General features: G+C 39.5%; 1 protein-coding gene across 2 annotated transcripts; it reads left to right on the forward strand.

Annotated features, from left to right (window-relative positions):
- Positions 1-3,055: 3,055 nt before the first annotated feature.
- On the forward strand, positions 3,056-9,153 carry LOC113547066 (gamma-glutamylaminecyclotransferase B). 2 transcript variants are annotated; one of them, XM_026947267.3, is made up of 3 exons: positions 3,056-3,194; positions 5,867-5,910; positions 6,030-9,153. In XM_026947267.3, the coding sequence occupies exon 3, from the start codon at positions 6,063-6,065 to the stop codon at positions 6,543-6,545; it is 483 nt and encodes a 160-aa protein (XP_026803068.1). In that variant the 5' UTR covers positions 3,056-3,194; positions 5,867-5,910; positions 6,030-6,062; the 3' UTR covers positions 6,546-9,153. The 2 variants fall into 2 exon arrangements, with proteins under 2 accessions (XP_026803068.1, XP_053090268.1); XM_053234293.1 differs by lacking the exon at positions 3,056-3,194 and adding an exon at positions 4,397-5,245.
- The last annotated feature ends 2,583 nt before the right edge of the window (positions 9,154-11,736 follow it).

Consider the following 11,736-nt stretch of genomic DNA (forward strand, 5'->3'; position numbering starts at 1 on the left):
TAATATATACAGTTCTATACTGTATATAATTGTGTATGTGACAAATAAAATCTTGAATCTTGAAATCCTGAATCTTGTTATATATATGTTTATATATATATATGTTTCTAAAGTATTTTGCTGAACAGCAGAAAGTAGAACAAATAAAACACATTGTAAATGTTTTTATGACTTAATTACTGTCTTATGACTGTGTGAGGATAAAGCAGAAAGTAGAACAAATAAAACGTACTGGAGATATATTAATGGCTTCATTACCGCTTTATCACGCAACACTGATGCGGTGGCAGTAGTTCAGGAGTCACCAATACACTGACCTGAGAACAGTCTCGCACCCGGACACCGCCGCAGTGCCGAGTGCGCTGCTGATACACTGCGCATGCGTGAACCGAGGACTCGACCGAGGGGCCGAAATGTAAGTTTATTTAATAACGAATAAAACATACTGGAGATATGCATAGTACAGCAAGTTATACTAAACAGCATTTTTATTAAAACAAGCAAAAATACCGTTCAGTCAAGACATGTACTAAATAAATTTTACTATTGCGTACTGTGTATGCAGATTATATTTTACGTTTTTATGAGCTGGATCATGATTCCTGTATAAAGGTGAGTGGATTAAGACTAGTTTATTTACTTTATATGCTTTAGACATGTGAAATATCCGCGTTTACACATTGCCTGTATGCTTTAGTTGCAAAACTTTAATGTAGGGAACTTAACAAAGATTATTGTTATTATTATTATTATTATTATTATTATTTAATTGAATAAATGTAAATCAGCTATATGCCCTTACACATGGCTTTATCTGAATGTGCCTGAGTGTATTTTCATTCGCCGGGATGTTAGTATTATGTACGAATGACGTCATTACGTCATGACGCAAAGGAACTGCTGAATCATTTTTTTGAACCGGTTCATTGAATCGGACTCTCAGAAAGAACCGGTTCGCGGAAAAGAATCGGAGTCCGCATCACTACTCCATACTGAATACCCAGAGGGCACTCAGGCACTTGTGGATAACCCGTGTAATGCGGCACGCACTTATTTATTTATTTTTTTTATTAAATGCATAGAAAAACACAGTAATACATTCATCACTGTCATAACCATACATCAATACCAGGCCAAAGAAAAAAATAAGGTTTATAAAATAAGCATCATCTCTCCTTTCACAGTCATGACAGCCAAAAATAACATTTTTATAGGTAAATTCAAAATTTGGATTTACAAAACACTTGATAAAATCAAGAATGTCACACCAAAAATTCACTGTGTGAGAACAACTCCAAAATTAATGCATAGAGGTTTCAGGTTTTTCTAAACAAAATGAACAATTGGTGTTAATGTCATTCTTAATTCTTTTGAGAGAGCACTTATCTGGATAAAATCTATGAATCAATTTAAAAGTCATTTCTTTCACTTTGTTCATTATTAAGTATTTGTGAGGTAAAGTCCAAACTTTTCTCCAGGGAATATCACTTACAAAACCATTCCAGTAAGAGATTACATATGTCACAGAAACCAGCTTCTCTTGAAACAAAGTTCTGATTTTCTTATTTTTTGAATTAGAAGAAAGGCACTATCTACCTCTAACTTACACCGATCAGCCATAACATTATGACCACTGACAGGTGAAGTGAATAATATTGATTATCTCATTACAGTAGCACCTGTCAAGGGTTGAGATATATTAGGCAGCAAGTGAACAGTTGGTTCTCAAAGTTGATGTGTTGGAAACAGGAAAAATGGGCAAGCTTAAGGATTAGAGAGACTTTGACAACGGCTGAATTGTGACGGCTAGAGCATCTTTAAAACGGCAGGCCTTGTGGGGTGTTCCCGGTATGCCGTGGTTAGTACCTACCCAAAGTGGTCCAAGGAAGGACAACGGGGTCATGGGCGCCCAAGGCTCACTGATGCGCATGGGGAGTGAAGGCTCGTCCGTGTGGTTGGATCCCACAGAAGAGCTATTGTAGCACAAATTGCTGAAAAGTTAAAGCTGGCTATGACAGAAAGGTGTCAGAACACACAGTGCATCGCAGCTTGCTGTGTATGGGGCTGTATAGCCGCAGACCTGTCAGAGTGCCCATGCTGACCTCTGTCCACTGCCAAAAGTGCCTACAATGGACAGGTGACCATCAGAACTGGACCACGGAGCAATGGAAGAAGGTGGCCTCGTCCGATAAATCACATTTTCTTTTACATCATGTGGAAGGCCAGGCGCGTGTGCATCATTTACCTGGAGAAGAGATGGCACCAGCATGCACTATGGGAAGAACGCAAGCTGGCGGAGGCAGTGTGATGCTCTGGGCAATGATCTGCTGGAAAACTTTGGGTCCTGTCACCTCGAAACTTACAGGACTTAAAGGATCTGCTGTTAACATCTTCATGCCAGACACCACAGCACACCTTCAGGGATCTAGTGGAGTCCATGCCTCGACGGGTCAGGGCTGTTTTGGCAGCAAAAGGGGGACCAACACAATATTAGGCAGGTGCTCATAATGTTATGGCTGATCGGTGTATTTCCAGAGGTTTCAGGACAGCGTGACGTCATCAGGCAGGTTATTTGAGACTCTGCAGAGAGCATGCGCAGTTTGGGAAGAAAAGCCATCTGCTGCTGCGGGTCGCTGTCTACTATTCAGTCATGAAATGTTTGTTTCACTTAAATAAGCTCAAAGTCTTAATCACTTTACATCAATTCTATCATGCAAGACCAAAACTCTGCAGTGAAAACTTAGCTCTTTTTAACCTTAGTATTTCCACTGCTGTTGCCTCATAAAAATAAAAAAAAAACCTCATAATTATCCACGCTTTCATACTCAACTTTATTTACACAAAAAGGGCAAAAGTTAACAGTTTGAAGAACCAGTTGATTCAGGATTTAGAAAATCATTTACCTGTAAGATAATAAAGCTTAGAAAAAACAGCTGCCGGTATGACTGTTGTGTCCTTCACACATGGCTGATCCTGGGACTAAACGCGCCTTCTGCGCATGCGCGGTGACCTGTACAGGGGGCGTGTTCGCCACACCCCCAGAAACGCCCACTCCAGTTGCAGTACTGAAACTCCTAGCATTAGGGAAGTCCTGCGTTAATGCGCTAGTGTAGGATTTACGGAGCCATTTGGCCTTCTGACAAATCTTCCCAAGTACTTTCGGAAACGTAGGATTTCTTTAACTTTAAATTCAGGTAAGATTTCATTCTGTCCCCGCTACTATTTATAAACCTGTAAACCTGAAGCCTTCTTGGTTTTATCTTCAGAGGAACAAATGCAATACACATGACGCATACAGGTAATATAGCGGATAGCTCCGTTTACTCAGGCAGCATTACTGTGGATTCAATCATAGCAGCTGATTCACAAAAATCAAAAGATGATAGGCTTCCCTATGGCAGCAAGGAAGTTTAGCAGGTGTTACGAAAAATAATGTACGCTCTGAAATGTTGACGCGTTCAGCTTAAACGCGCATGCGCACACGCTGTACTCGGACACATTGAAGAGAGACCTGAGAGCTGAGAATGTGTTTAACTCAGCTGGAGATAAATCTCCGTGTGTAGCACAAAGAGCACTATATAGATAAGATAAAGTACTTTTTTATTGTCACTGTACAAGTACAATCAGATTTCGTTTGGAGCAAGCCAGTAGATGCCATGAAGAGTAAAGAGTAAGACAATAAAGTACAATGAGGTAGAAATAACAAAGTACAAAAGTGCATGCGCTAGAGAGAAAAGTGTTCACAGTTCACAGGAGGTTGTGGAAAGATATCAAAATAAATTATTATAGGTACACTGGTGTAAATGTAAGTGTATATAAGGTATTGCACAGGATGTTCTTTTTTTTCACATTTATTGCACTAAGAAAAGTTGAACTGAACTTGGGAACATAATGTTGGATATGACTTTGGAATTTCTTGAATTTCTTTAGACAGATTACGTTTAAAATGACAAAATAAAGATGAAGCTGCATGAAGTGTTGTGTTCATTTCTGTCCACTAGAGGCCCCTAGTGGTCAAATAATGTTTTACATGATAACACTGGGTGTGGAAAATGACATGGCTGGTTTTGTAAAAACTACAAAAGAAATAGTGTGCTTTAGCTGGACAGTGTTTCTTTGAAGGGCAGTGAATGGGACGAGCCTTCATTAGAGGAAAGCAACACGAGCATAATCGAAACTGGGCTTCACCGTTTTAACTTGAAGCAACACAGTGTAACAGTGAGATCTAAAGAGATCTGAAGTGTTACTGTGTTCAGTGTGTAACTATCTGTAATAAATAGAAGATTAAAACAATTGTTCCAGTGCTATTTTACATGTTGAAAACGAAATTTTATATTCGCCTTTTTGGCAAAATTCTCATATTTGATTACATTTGCACTGAGTTTTTTTTTTACGTGTAAGATTACACAAATCTCTTCTGTCACTAAAGTGTTAAAGTGTAGTTTATAAAATGTGCCAGTTTATTAATAGCTCTTTTGATGAATTACAGCAATACAGCACAACATTTGACTAATGTTGCTAAAAATTCAGAGATAAATGACTAAGATAAATCACTCAAAAAAGTGGCTAGAAGTCACAAATGATACTAATTTGCCTATTCTGTGAACCATCATGATCATTTGCACATCAAAACGCGTTACATGAAGAAGGAAGATTCTCTGAGTCTTATCAGAGTTTTACCAGAAAATACTCGAATCATTTCTTATAGAATGTAGAAGCCTTTGGTCATGGCATCACAATAACTATTTATGTATTTGCAAAGTAAAGTCCAATCAACTATTTACTATCATTTCTATCAGGAACACAGACAAAAAAGAAACAGTAGTAGTGAGTAGCTGGGAAACACACATGAAGGAAAATGGTTTTGGATGGAATAGCTCATTTATTGCTTGTAAATATAATTATGAAGAGAGTTTCAAAGAAAGAAGAAAGAAGTGCACAGGCAGGACAGACATGGTGGTTAGTCATTGGGAACATCAGCTTGTGAAAGCACAACTCAGTCAGGCTGTACACACTGGCAGTGAGTCATGTGAACCTGCTCTCTCAAATCATATAACCAGCAGTTGTGATATGAGCTGGAGAGCTGTACAAAGTGCAGGAGACGTGCTAATGGTTAACACATCTAGCAACAAAGTCAGTAAATTTGGCAACACTGAACTGCTTCAGAGAGCCAGTTGAAACGAACCGTGAGCTTTCATAGTCTTTCAGAACAGCAGGAGGAAGTTAACTGTCTATCAAAAAAGGGGTGGGTAGTATAAAGCAAGGCATGATTTGAGAAAGTGCATGTTATACTGTCTATTTAAATAAAATGACATTGAATTTCAGTTGATGTAGATATTGCTGTTTTTGCTGCACCTGATGAAGATTACACAGAATCCCATCTAATGCAAAATATTTATTTGAAAACATAATCAGAGGCTTTTGAACTTTTCAAAGTGGTTAATTACACTGATCACTTTTCATAAGCTGACCACTTGTATGGCTCTTCTCCAACATGTCCCCATTATAATATAAACTTGAATGGGCAACCTACTGTAGTTTAAAAGTGTAGCTAGCAGTCAAGTTACAAGTTCATTTAAGTCCATAACAGTGGTTCAATATAAACAACTCATCTGCACGGACTTGAAAGGCAAAGCTGATCTAACTGATCTTAATGCCTGAGTAGTGGAAATAAACCCTTAGTTGTAGTTGTAGAATATGGTAATAAAATAAATCGATGGTGGTTTAAGAGTGCCTTTAATGAATTTTTGATTTTCTGACCTAGACTTTCTGTTGGTCTATTAACACTCATTTTGCAAATAAAATGTTTAGCACAAAAAAAACCAAAAACACCCCCACACATCTGTTTATGACTTTTATGTTACAGGACTTTTACTCTTGGATGAGAAGGTTCATTCCTGCTTAACTCTGGTAAGCACAGTCTCCTTGTCAAATGATATATCAGTACCATTTTGTTAGTTGTTTTTGGTATGACAACACTAGACCAGTTAAAGTTGTTATTCATAATATTGTTTTGTTTCTCCTAAAAGGGGATTCTTAGCTTTCTGCTACCAGCTACACAGATGACACGTATTTTCATCTATGGCACTCTTAAAAAGGGCCAGCCCAACCACTACAGGATGCTGGACACCGCCAAAGGCAATGTCAAGTTCCTTGGCTGTGCTCGCACTGTTGACAAATACCCCCTGGTGATAGCAGGCAAGTACAATATCCCTTTCCTCCTCAACGTGCCGGGAGAGGGACAACGTGTCCAGGGGGAAATCTACAGTGTGGATGACCCAATGCTGAAGTTCCTTGATTGGTTCGAAGGCTGTCCAAAAATGTATCAGCGAACACAGGTCTTGCTTGAGATTGAGGAGTGGGTTGGAGAGGGAGAGGGAACACCTAAAGTGGGCAGTACTACTGAGGCCTTTGTGTACACTACCACCACTTACGAGCCTGAGTGGCTCCAGTATACTACCTTCGACAGCTATGATGCATATGGGGATCATGGTCTGCACTACAAGAGTCGAGAAGCCAGAGACTCTGACAATGTAATTTCCTGACTATCTTTGACAGGTTTCTCTGCAGCGATACACACAGCCATACACGCAGGTTTCACACAGTGACAGAATTCATTCCTTTTTGCATTGGAAAATAAGCGTTAATAAGAAATAATGATTTTGAATGCTAGTTTATTCTGCAAGTCAATCAGTTTATTCTTTTAGCTGCATTCCAGTTTCTTTAAACCAGGGATTATCTAATGGAGGACGAAGTGTCAAGTTTTCTCTGGGCCAAACCCATCCTCCAACACATTTCTATAGCCATGTTATAATTGTGTAGAATCTCTTAAAAAGTATTGTATAATGTCTTGCCTACTAAAATGTATAACTACACATAGGTGACACACTCTCGCATTGTAAACTTGTGTAGGGGAGCCTGTGCTGGTGACATCAGGACCACAGAGTGAAAACATTCACATTTAAATGTCTAAAACACTTTTAACATTAGATATTGTACTGAAAGATATGAGTGCTATTATGCCAAAGGTTGCGTAAATTTGCAGTGAGTGAGAATGTATGTGAAAAAGATTTAATACTAAAAAGTAGAATCCAATCTCTATCAGCACTTCATTTTTAATCAAGCTCCAACTCATTCTGCATTTAGTGCAAAACACGTCGAACAGCAGTGGCTTTTTTTCTTTAATAAATTGTATTTATAAGAGTAGTTTTGATGATGATTGCTTTTCATTCTTACTCAAGTAAATATGTAAAGACAAGGATTTACATTTTACAATCGGGTCTGTTTTTCCACCTTGAATAATGGTGTATACTGTAGCACAAATTGCTGAAAATGTTCATGCTGGCTATGACAGAAAGGTGTCAGAACACACAGTGCATCGCAGCTTGCTGCGCATGGGGCTGCATAACCATAGACCGGTCAGAGTGCCCATGCTGACTCCTGTCCACCACCAAAAGCACCTACAGTAGGCACATGAGCATCAGAACTGGGCCATGGAGCAATGGAAGAAGGAGGCCTGGTCTGATGAATCAAAGTTTCTTTTAAATCATGTGTATGGCTGGGTGTGCGTGCAACGCTTACCTGGGGAAGAGATGGCACCACGATGCATTATGGGAAGAAGGCAAAACTGGAAAGAGACCAGGTGATTTTTTTTTCCTTCTAATCTTCAACTGTCCAGTTTGGGTGAGTCTGTGCCCATGAAAGCCTCAGATTCCTGTTCTTGGCTGATAGGAGTGGAAACCAATCTGCTCTTCTGCTGTTCTTTAGCCCATCCACCTAAAAGTTGATCAACAAGGCGTTTCCACCCACAGACCTGTCACTCACAGGACGTTCTTTGTTTTTCGCACCATTCTGTGTAAACTCTAGAGACTGTTGTGCGTGAAATTCCCAGGAGATCAGCAGTTTATGAAATACTCAATCTAGCCTTTCTGATACCAATATCCATACCATGATCAATTAACTGAATTAACTGAAGCTCTTGACCTGTATCTGCATGATTTATTTTTTTTTTTGCATTGTCACATTATTGGCTGATTATGTAACTGTATGAATGTGCAGGTGTACAGGTGTTCCTAATAACGTGGATTGTGAGTGTATCACATAGAATGTGTACATTTTCATATGACTGTAATTGTTTGATGACTTTTGATGAAATAATCAAAAATACTGGTATCAACTGCTGTGAAACCACCTATGTTTGAATACCACATAGTCTACATGGCCAGAGACCCTACAGTATAAATAAAATTAAGTTTATGGATCAAAGTTTTTGGCTTATTAGAATGCTTTGTTTTCAAGCAACACAGATCCACCCAATGTATACATTACTGTATAAATTATAGTGCAGTGCACAATAAATTCAAACATATTATCTCATTAATATCATTTACTGTGGTAAGCAAATTTATGAATTTGCTAACTGAACTGAACTGAAACCATGACCTGAGACTACAGATCAAGACCAAATAGATGTAGACTATCAATGCTGACAGCAGGACCTTGACCTTTATAATCTAATTTACAGGTTGGAGATATGGCTATTTTGGGCATAAGATACTAAATATGTTCAAGTCAAGTGGCTTTATTGTCATTTCAACCATATACAGCTAGTTAATACACAGTGAAAACGAAACAAGGTTCCTCCAGGATCATGGTGGAATATCAAACAACACATCAGACAACACAGAACTACAAAAGACTACACATTACTACATAAAGTGCACGTGCAAGCGTGTGCAAACAGCACAAGACAGTACAATAACTACTAAAACAGGACGACAGGCACATTAAGAGACAGTGCCACGACAAATACATTCAAATGCAGGTGTTAGTGGTTGTAGTGATGAAGGAATCACACTGTTTATCCTTTTATAGTAACGTTTAATTGTGGAACCTCCATAACATCCTTATGTCATAGTAACTACTATGTAAGTTGCTACTAAGTAAAAAATAACATATTAGAATGAGCGCATTAATATGAACCTGTAAGTTGCTGCCAGAGAATATTAATCAATCTTCTGACCAATCAGATTCGAGAATTCACCAGAACTGTGGTGTAAAGGCTTACAATGTACAATGTGAAAGAAAAGTCTATGATATTGTTGAATAAATGCTAAAATTCAATAAAATCTTGTTCTTAATTTCACTGAATAATTGTGAAAAATAATCATTATTTCAATACTGAGCAAACTGTTGTGTTTATCATGTTAGCCACTGTCATGCAACTCAATGTGCAGGAAATGCTTAACAGGGAATGTGAGGCCACTACCTGGAATAGACCTGGAGCTTAGAATCACAAGGACATACTGAACTGTTTGAGAAAAGCTTGCTCATGTTGAAGGAAACATTGTGAGTATAACACAGTATTCCTAATCACTCACCATAACCACTGGTCAGGGTTACAGAGAATCCAGAGCCTATCTCAGGAACACTGGGTATATGGCGGGAATACCCTGGATGGGATGCCAGTTCATCGCATGGCACCATGCACACACACATTCACACACTTTCTCACCTAGGATCAATTTATCTTAGCCAATCCATCTACTCGCATGTTTTTTGGGAGGTGGAAGCTAACCAGAGAGAGCTGTGAGGCAGCTTTGCACCACCTTGCCACCCCTACTCCATGTTATGGTGAACATGTAATTTTGTGTTCCATTTTTGGGATGGATTTTACAGTTTGGGATAAGCAGAAGTGCACTAAATGGTCTATTACATTTAGATCAGTTGTGCATACTTACTGTAAAATAAAAACATGTGACCCTGATTCAAGTGTACCTTTACATTTAAACTAAACTACAATACCTCTTACTAGATGTTCAGATGACACGTTTTCATATATAGCACTCTTATAAAGGGCCAGCCCAACTAGCATTAGGATGCTGGACACAGCCAACAGGAAGCGTAATAATGGAGGTCTAATATATATTTTGTTTTTAATCCAATTAATGTTATTATTTTACATTAAATTTTGGTACTTTTTTCAATACATTATTGTTTTCAACATTGAAATTAGCACTGTTAACATGTTTTTAATGCAAAAGACTGGGTGAATGGCTGAGTGTATAAGAGTCGAATAAGGTAGTGTGTGAGGCTGAAGTGTTTAGGTTGGGTGTTGAATTGTTACATCTAAAAATTTTGTTAGAGAGTTCAGGAGTATCCTGAAGAGAGACTAACACTGAAATGCCTTCCATACCCCTGAGGTGAACTGGACTCCTCAGTCTGATACAATGTCCTCTCGTAGCCCATAATGTATGAATGCTTCACTGATGATCGCCTTGGTGGTTTCCATAACTGTGGGAAGCTTAGGCAAAAGGATTCAGTGTCAAGACAATCATTCAATAATGGTTAGTATTTCTGTGTTACATCTTAAAACTGAGAGATTGGTGATGAAATCAATGGCTATGAGAGACCATGGATGACGTGGGGAATGGATATTTGGCCCCCTCTAGCTAAATTTTATTGTAAATTAACAGTTCTCAATTCTCCATATCATAATTTTGTTTGGCAGAGGTAAACCTTCTTGAATAAAATGCACAAGGTTGTAACTTTGGATTGAGTCCCTGGCACTGTGAGAGCATGGCACCGATAACACTCTCAGAAGCATCTACCTCCATGACATTAGGTAATGTGGGATGTAGATGATGCAGCATGGGCATACTTGTGAAACATTCTTTCAGTTTTCTGAAGGTGTGGGCGGCTTCTTTAGTCCACCTGAGCACCTTGGGCTTCCATTTTAGAAGGAAATGTCAGGAGAGCAGCCACTGACTGAAGGTCTGGATGAAACATTTGTGGAAATTTGCGAAACCTAGGAATCTTTTTAGTTTCTTGGGCGGTGCAAGACTGTGGCCTTGATGTTACAGCTTCCACCTTGGACCTATCCATCCCCACTCCTTTTTCATCTAGGATATAGCCCAGGAACTAGACTGAGGATAATGGAATTTACACTTTTCTAACTTGACAAGAAGGTGGTTTTCTAGCATCTCTAGCATCAGAAGGGTTGAACATGCTGTTTCTCTAAGAGTGAGAACATCAAGATGTTGTCAGTGTAGGAGATCACAAATTGGGTCAGAACTCTGAGGACTTTGTTGACAAATCAGGGATCAGATAGTTACAGTGTGATTTTGTAGTGGGACAGTGCAAATGGTTACTTTTCCTTCTCCTAGTGGTGATCCATCCAGTGCCTGTATGATGCTCAATGATGCAAGTGATCCAAGATGGCGGTGCGGCAGTAGCACGCAGCGCCCACTCTGGATACAAAATGGTGCTATTTTTGTCTTTAGTCCGACTTTTAACGGCACATGGACATTGGAGCTACTGGTGTTCGTGTATACCACCACCAGACACTCCTAAGTTTCAGAAACAACACTACGGCTATTCTGCATGATGATCTGCTGGAGAAGCTACGCAATCTCGGCTTGCTGTGGGGACCAGGCCTCCAGCCCTCGGTGTCGCCTGATGCCGGTGGCCGGGGGAGGGGACGTCACAAGCAGTGCGCGAGAAAGCAGAAGCGCGGCAAGAGAGTGGGGATCCGTGCTAAGCTAAAAACAAACCTTAGCCGGCCGGCTCTCCCGTCAATCCTGCTGTCCAATATCTGCTCCCTGGACAATAAATTGGATTATATCCGACTCCAGCAAACTACGCGGTGTGAGTTTAGAGACTGTTGTGTCTTTGTTTTCACGGAGACGTGGCTTAGCGACAGAGATCTGGACGCCATTCAGCTAGACGGACTAGCCT

The sequence above is a fragment of the Pangasianodon hypophthalmus genome, chromosome 5 (assembly GCF_027358585.1).
Source record: "Pangasianodon hypophthalmus isolate fPanHyp1 chromosome 5, fPanHyp1.pri, whole genome shotgun sequence".
Lineage (NCBI taxonomy): Eukaryota > Metazoa > Chordata > Actinopteri > Siluriformes > Pangasiidae > Pangasianodon > Pangasianodon hypophthalmus.